Raw genomic sequence first — 8,631 nt, forward strand, 5'->3', positions numbered from 1 at the left:
AAATGTGATTACTTCCTGGCGCACTGAGGCCGGGCAGTTTGGGGAACAGAATATCAACATGGAAGCTTGGGTTTCATTATTTATTAAAAATTATTATAAATCATTGATCATCATCAATAAGCACCGAGCAAATAAATGTCTTCCTGTCTGAAGCTGCAATGCTGGAAGGGAGTAGAACCAGTACATGTAAGTGGTTCGACAGGGAGGTTTAAACACATACACACCTACTAAAAACATGGAGGTAACTCCAGGTCATGTTTTTAATAAGTAGGAGCTGATGCAACTTTAATATTTTGCAAATCTTCTATCAGTTAAGCAAGTATTCCCACATTGTTAATTTTGCTTCCAAGTTTTAATTTATCATTTCCACATCATTTGTACAATGTAGGTGAGTGTAATGAGTGTTGTTGAAAGCACCTTACGTGATAGAAGCAAATGAACACCAAAAAATGTATCTGATGCGACAGCTAATTCAAATTTGCAAGTAAATTAACTCTAGTACAATTAATACAGCAGGATGAGTTTCCAATTTTATACTGTGCAATATGAGCATCTCTGAGGAAGGCGTGTGTGTGGTGCAACTTTGAGAAATAAATCTATTTTGAGACAAGTCAGACGCGACAATTCAGATGACAAAGACTATCTTTTCTCATTTCGATCAAGAATATACAGGCATGAGCATTAAAGGCATCACCTTGTGCTTTATATGACATCCAGATGTGACTGACTCTCAGTAACTCAAGGCTAGTCAAGACAAGTTAAAGCCCTAAATCACTAAGATATTGTTCAATGTCCTCACTTTCACATTAAAGCGTTTTTTTATGTGTAATTCTGAAAGAAAACAAAACAAACACGAAACAGGTGGGTCACATACAGGCACCATAAAGCATACAAATATGTGAATAAAATATACAATGGGTTTAAACAGATGGAACAATGGAAAAAAAGCTTCAATTAGCTAAAGAAGAAACAAAAATGTGTTGACCTTTATCAGGAATCCAGATCCAGTCGGTTAAAATGTGGATTTGGAGACCAGGGGGTATGAACACAATGTGTAAAACTGGTTTGGACACAACTCTTATGCCTCATTTCTGTTCAACAACATCCAGATAATGAAGCAAACAGCAGTTGACAACATTTAGGAAAACAAATCAAGAAGTCAAGAGAGAATAATAGATAATGGAATACAGTACTGTACATACATTTTCCAAGGTCTTCTATGTTAAAATGCCAGATGCTACAGAATCAGTGAGGTTTATTCAAATGCCATCCTCTGAACAATTAGAAGGCTGTGAATTCATCAACATGCATACCAGAAACCTGATAAGTTTTTTTTTTTTCCAAAACATAAATAATTTTCAACATTTTAAAGAACCCTTTAACATACTGTAGGTCTGGGTCTTCATAAAACCACAAATAACATGTTAAAATATAAACATTATACCAGCACAGACACAGTGACCTGAATGGTTTTTGGCACACCAGATATCCACAATCTAGTCCTACTTGGGCAGAGTTTGGGACAAAATACTTGACCATGGGAATATCTGGGTTTTGGCCATGTAATCAACAGCCTATAACAGCTGAAAAAGGTTTAGTGCAAAAACTAAAATGTTGCAATACAGCATGCAATGGAACCCGCACTTATACCTGCATTGATATAAAATATCTCTTTCCCATCACATGAACAACGTTAGAACAATGCTAATTAATAGAACTGCTTAAAACTAGTCACACTAACCCCAGAGGGTTTTCAACTAAATAATATCCTCTCAATGATACTTTTTTTTTTCATATTTTTAGATCGTACAAAAATAGCACACGGCCTTATTTAACAAAAAATTAGGGATTTGTTTCAATAAGAATTTAAATATTTACTCTGCGAACAACCAGAGTGGAAATGCAAGTTTCACACTCAGTCAAGAAACTCACATAACCTCTGGCTGCTCTACAAAGGCCACAGGCGCTATGAAATCTGCTAAATGTCCAAAAAAGAAAGAAAGAGAGAGAGAGATGCCTAAAACCTTCCTTGCCACAGATCCAAGACAGAATCCTTAGAGTAACGAAGGTACGGCAGTGACAGACTGCGAGCCGAGTGAGTCAGTGGTTCTCTCCGGTGGTCCGAGGAAGGAAGGCCGTCCCCTGTTAAAGCTCTCCGGGTCTCTGGTTGCAGCTGGTGCACACACGCACAGGGTGATCCCAGCCCCGTGATGGGACTGGACGACGCTGTGGGGAGCAGTCGTCACACACTCCTTGGCCACAGGCGCGGCAGTGATGCTTAGACACCTTGGCAGTGAAGTACCGCTGGCAGCTGTGGCAAGAAAGTATGTCCTGATCGGGGACCCAGTAGGCAGGACGGGCCGCGTCTTTCACTAGACCTACACACAGGACACGCAAACACACACATGGGAGCATGTTTCGTCTTCTGTGCTTGTGTTGTTGATAGTCTGGAATTGTGCTAGGTAATTCTGCCATTTCCAGTTTTTTACCTCTATAATAACAACACTGTAATAAAAGGTGTATTTTACAATATATTTATCAGTTTTATTTAGAGCCTAAACCTTTAACCGTATCCATAATACATACCATCACTAACAATCTAATATTAAATCACAAGCAAATTTCATTTACAGAAACACTCTTGGTAACAAAGCCTTTCCAGGTGTAACTAGCTGTAGTTATTTATATATAAAGTCGGTCCTTAGCTGGAAATCATTTGATTTTGTTGTGAGTGGAGCAGATTTTATCTTGAGGTGTTTTTATGGTGGAGACTGATTTTCAACAAGATTCTCACTTGCCAAAATCATAAAACATCGACGCTCTTTGGCAGTTAATAAAGGTCTCCAACAGGCACATGTAAAGACCTCTAATACTCTGATAGACCAATGAGTTATTGTATGTATTAACCAAAGTTTTGGGGTTTCCAAAATGCGATCAGAATATGTAAAAAACAAGAACCTGAATGTGGTGTGCAAATGCCACAATGACTTAGATTACCTGTACAGAAATGTCATATTGGCGCTACAAAAACAAACAATGGAGGAAAGTTCATTCTACACGTTACTACAGATAGTGTGGAAGTGACTCATGAAGTAATCCAGAGCATTCAAGCAGCCGGACTCAAAGAAACGTCCAGGAACGGAGATTTTACAACAAAACCATGAAACCAACAGGACAGGTTTCGTATGTCATGTTTGCATTACGATATGTTCAGCATTCAGTGAAAGGATCTCTCAATATTGAAACACTGCTACTGAAAGTTCAGTTTTTTATTTTGTGAAATTCATAAATGTAATCAAACGTGAGTTCATCAATAATAAATAATGAGAATTAACAACGCCTGTTTGGATTTTGACTATTTTTACAACATTACTCATTATATGGATCAGCTGTTAGGTTGATCTGTGACACTGGATTGAGAAATAGTGTTTGAGCAGAGTTTTCAGTAATTTGACAGGTTCCACTACAGCTAGATCATTACAATATTTTATATTTTCTGCATGACATCTTAGAGAATTCACACTAGGAACTACTAGGTTATGTTACACCTCTCCCACTGGAGGGTACTGAGTATTTTCACCCACATTTACTAGGTCATTTAATCTCCTTATACAATGATACTCCTTAGGTTAGGCAATGAGTAACACTCACCAAGTGGGATGTCAATAGCAGTGACCACGACACCTAAGGTATTGGTCACTGCCTCTCCAACCTTCCTGGCGAGGTTTCCACCTTCTTCCTCTTCAAGCTCTGCCTCAACCAGCTCTGTATAAAGAAAATATTTTTGTTCCAACTGGGCTCAATCTAATCTTAAATGGCTGCTTGGCACGCTCACAGTAACAGGCGATATTAGTCAGAGTGTGTACCTGCATATAAGGCTCTCTGTTCGAAGCAGGTGTCACAAACTCTGACAGGGGCAAGACCCCAGCCTCTCTCTGGGACGGGGACTGCTTTAGAGGAACAGCCGTCACAGAAACCCTCCCCACAGGCACGGCAGTGATGTTTGGTGTCGTTGTCCTGGAAGACTGTGTGACACTTCTGGCAAATCTATTAAAAGACAAAAATAATAGCAACAGATATTGTTACTGACCAGCAGCTGGTGGGAAAGGGCTCAATGTACCTCTACACAAGTTTTATCTTGTGACCTACAAATACAAGGTTGTGTAATAGCCGCAGAACACCACACCGTAAACATCCCTCTGGACACTGAAGTGTTGACTTGGCTGTGGCCGGCTAGCAGTACAGGGTAGGGCCGTGTGTCTCACTCACCAAGATGAGGGAGTTGGGTTTCCAGTAGGCTGGGGCGATCTGATCTGTCAGCCAGGAGGTGACAGCCTTAGCTGGCTTGACGCTGAGCTCTGACATAGACTGGGCCACCAGGTTGACTCCATCCAGAAGACGCTGCGCTGCATTGCTATTGTCCTTTAAAAATCCATTTGACTACAACAAAGAAGCATGTCATTATCTACATTAGCAGATAATTGGATACCTTTTGTCATTATTATAGTTACTGTAAAATTACAGATATTTTAGGACATAGAATACACGGCAGATATAAATTGTTTGTCCACAATTTTCAGATGGCCAGTTCTCTTACCCCAGGCCACACATGCTGGATCTCAGTGCGAACAACTGTATCCACAGGGTCCTGGTTCCCATACCAGTACTGGCGGCTTCGATAAATCACTCCACAATTTGGACATTCAATAACATACCTGAAGATACAGTAGACAAATGTTTAGCTCACTAGATAGGTTTATATCTGAGGTATTACTCAGAGAATTTGGTTAAAAGTTGTTCTAGGACAGTCTGGAACAGACTGGAAAGGTAACATTAGCCTATTTCAAACAGGCCGCAGTTCGTCCAGCTGTAACTCACCCAGACCAGGCGTACTTAGCAAGGCCCATCCATGGAGAGTCTGAGGAAGCTGAGGTCTTAGGGACAACAATCACTTCCTTTCCCCCTTCATAGCAAGCCTGAAGCAGCAGACAAAAACATTACTGTATCTTCACACTCATCAGTAATGAAATAAGGTCAATGGTATCACCAGAAAGCTCAGTTCCAACTCAGGTGAGACATTGTGTTTACCTTGCAGGTGTAAATGCGATTATCATACTGGGCAGAATAACGACAACGATGCTTTGCCTCATGGTGAACTCCTTCTCCCAAGTGGTTCATGCTGTTCTTGCAGCCAGATCTGTGATAGACGATGCACATCAGAATGTTTAATACCCGCAGGAAAGAGTTGAAAAATTTTCTAGAAGGCAGAGGGATAACTCACCCACAACTGAGGCACAGACTGGAGCAGGTAAAGTACTCATCAGGAAAGAAGCAGCTGTGGGCCAGAAGCTCACCTGTGATTTTCCCATTAAAGCGTTCACTCAACGCCTGCAGGAAAGCAGTCGAAAATATTTAAGACTCCGATTAATCAAAGTATTGCACCAAAGCCGTTTTGTTGACACAATCCTACCTGTAAGGCCTTGAAGATCACCACAGGGGTACGAGGGGATCGGGTGGCATTGTTATCCAGGAGCTGCTCAAGTTTGTTCTGCAGGCCACAGAAGTCGGTCGGAGGGGTGAGAGTTTGCGTGCCCCAGTACTGAACAGAGCTGAAGGCCTCGGGAAAACGAGAAAGCTTCTTAAACCGCTCCAACAACAGGCGATCTACTGACTCTGACTTATCTAACAACAGGCACAGATGAGGAGAGTTACCACAGTGTAATAACAATCAGAGATTAAAACAGTTCCATTTGATAGTCTGCCCCCTTTTGAAAGTGTTTTTCTCATAAGTTCTAATTATTTTTCATATGATTAGACTTTGAAAAGCAAGCTGTAGATCCTTGAATGATTGCTGTACTGCAATAGTTTCCTGAAGGAGTGCAAAGTTCATAATGAAGCTCATATTTGAAATACCAACAGTGACAGAAATCTGCTAGTGGTAAAAGATGGTGTGATGTTCAAGTCTTTGCAAGTTGACAGAAAAGGAATTGGTGGCAGTAGATGCTTTACAGAAAACACATTTACAGAAAACACAATACAGAAATTCAATTTTCAAGTGGTATTTGGAGAGTAATAGAAAGTATGAGTTGCATGCAGACACTTTCTGGAACTGTCAGGTGTGAAAACATAAATATGTTCCTTTTTTTTTTTTTTTACACATTACACACTCTCAAAACATTTCACACAGCTGGAATTTTTTTTTTGAAAACAAAAAAAGAAACACTGAAGGCTAGTATTTACAAAACCTGTTTTTATCTTCAGATTCTTCACCCGTTACTCACTTTAAAGTCAGTGCAGACCTTCATTCATGGAAGTGTTTGCATTAAATTTCACTTCAAGCTTGGACTTGTCTTATGAACCTGTCACACACAAACTAATTACACTCTACAGTACAAGTGCTGAAATATTTTACCTGCTCCAAGCAATTTTGTGTGGACAGTTTCATGGAAGATGACCACCGCAGGGCCCAAGGAAGACAGTGGGACATCCAGGCCACAGCGAGTTGTTGTCGCCTTCAGCTCCTTGGTGAAATGCTTGAGGTAAGCATCAGAGGCATCACCAAGGAATTTGAAAAGATCATCGTGGAGACGGTCAGCGTGGGTACGGTAAATGATGAGATCAGAGATGGCGAGCACCTTGAGCAAGAGACGGATTCTCTGGCCCTGTTTGGAACTGTTCCCAAGCAGCCCCTCTGTGTCGATGACCACGACTTTATGGATGGGGTCAAACGCAGCCCACACTCCTACTGTGCAGGACTCTTGTGTAGGAGAGGTCTTGAAAACTTCTCTGCCCATGAAGAATGTGTGGTTCAGGGTATGAGATTTGCCCTCTCCTGTGTTGCCAAAGATGGACACCACCTTCAGTAGCTGGTCTGGGTGGGAGTTCAGGCGCTTCACAAATGAAGTTTCATCTTTTATCTTAAAGACACAAGTCACAAAGTGTTATTTATGCAACAAAATACATGGTCCCAGCAACAAAGTTCAACTTTTATGTATTGTGATTTCTTTTCTTTTGAAAGACAAACATCACTTTTGCTCACCTGTATTTCCTCGTTCTCATCGACCAGAAGGAAACTGGAGACTTTCTCCAGAAGTTTTAGTCTCTGAGATTTGATCTCATCGGCTATTTCAACAGTGGGTGGTACAGATGTCTGGACGGCGCTAACCACCACAGGTTTAGTTGGTGGAGAGTAAGCAGTGAGCTGGTGCTTCTTCTTATTGCCTCCACTGTGAGTCCGTTTCTGACAATCCTGGCACAAGTTGATTTTGCAGTTCTGGCAGCGGACCACGGATCTATGGCGTTTGCTATTATCTCCATTTCCTCCTTTGCAGTTGTCACAGTACGGGATGTGGCCTGGGACTATCGGAACCCTCTCATGGCTCTTCAGACGCTCCTGGTTGTGGAGCTCCAGCTCACAGCGAACACACTGCAAGCTCTTGCATTCATCACACTCAAATGCTGCCTCCTCAGAACCACCACAGGCATAACTCTCCTGGCATATTAGACTAGTATTGACTCCCTTTTCTAAGGATGAGCCATGTCCACTCATCGTTTCTTACAATACAAAATACAAAAATAGTGCTTATTGACAATAGCACCAGCAATTTGCAATAGCAGTCAAAAATGTGCCACATGCAGCAATAATGAATGACTAATGAATGACTAATATTCAAACAAACAGGGCTGCTGACGTAAGAACTGACCAATGTTCCAATCGATCAAATAAATTATCGCAGCATGAATTCTAAACACTTACCACGGTTTTACTAATAAAGCTAATCAACAAAGAGATAACGGAGCATAAATAAACATCCGTCTCCTTGAGTAACACTTGATATATTGTTGTTTTTTTTACCACAAACAGTTAGCTTGTTCGTGTATTAGAGTTAGCACTTAGCTGCAACGTTACAGAATATGTATTAAACTTGAGCGAATAAAATAAAGATGATAGACAAACGTGTATTTCGGTCGAGACAACGAACAAGATGAATGTGCAAATGTTGATGCTAACAAGAAGCTAGCTGATAAAGTGACTCTCAAATACTCACAGGAAAATTCGTTGGATAAAAATCAACAGTAGGCAGTTTGTTGCTGTTTAAATTCGACTTTTTACAACAACAAAACACTAGTAGCCAGCGAGCCTCAGCAGAATATATCCGTCCGAACAAACATCAAGCCTCCAGTCTGTCAACAGAGCTGTGACAACATATCAACAAAAACAACAGCCAGTCGATGTAACCGCTCGGATATCCGCGGACTGGTTTGCTTTACGTCGGGAGGGAATTCCGCGCAGTTCCGTTATTAAACTATCTCAAAGTATTTCTGTGCCTGAATTGAACCGAGCAGTGTCATTGTTTTGTTCTTCAGTCTCTAGCTACGGTATTTTGTTGCCAGATCAGATCAGCTGATCTGATTATTTTCAGTCACAGGGTCAGAGGAGGGTATGGCACTGCATGATGGGAAATGTAGTTCGACAAGACGGTCGCGCGAGTCATCAGAACCGTCTTTTCTTGATTTTCTGCTGCGTTCGCAAAATCTTCTGTTCTTTTGCGACCACTTCAAAGTATTTTAATGTTAACACAATTATTGGAAAAATATGGCAACATTTACTGTATTTTATTTGCTAATATT

At 40.9% G+C, this 8,631-nt stretch overlaps 1 protein-coding gene across 1 annotated transcript; it reads right to left on the bottom strand.

The window, feature by feature from the left end:
- Window positions 1–72: 72 nt before the first annotated feature.
- Window positions 73–8,382, bottom strand: LOC137611159 (zinc finger FYVE domain-containing protein 1-like). The gene is made up of 11 exons (XM_068339208.1): window positions 7,040–8,382; window positions 6,413–6,917; window positions 5,471–5,682; window positions 5,282–5,388; window positions 5,089–5,197; window positions 4,879–4,976; window positions 4,598–4,715; window positions 4,270–4,440; window positions 3,867–4,047; window positions 3,652–3,765; window positions 73–2,378 (listed from the first exon to the last, which is right to left on the bottom strand). The coding sequence occupies exons 1-11, from the start codon at window positions 7,547–7,549 to the stop codon at window positions 2,146–2,148; spliced, it is 2,358 nt and encodes a 785-aa protein (XP_068195309.1). The 5' UTR covers window positions 7,550–8,382; the 3' UTR covers window positions 73–2,145.
- Between the last annotated feature and the right edge of the window lie 249 nt (window positions 8,383–8,631).

Source organism: Antennarius striatus, chromosome 17, assembly GCF_040054535.1.
Source record: "Antennarius striatus isolate MH-2024 chromosome 17, ASM4005453v1, whole genome shotgun sequence".
NCBI classification, from domain to species: Eukaryota; Metazoa; Chordata; class Actinopteri; order Lophiiformes; family Antennariidae; genus Antennarius; species Antennarius striatus.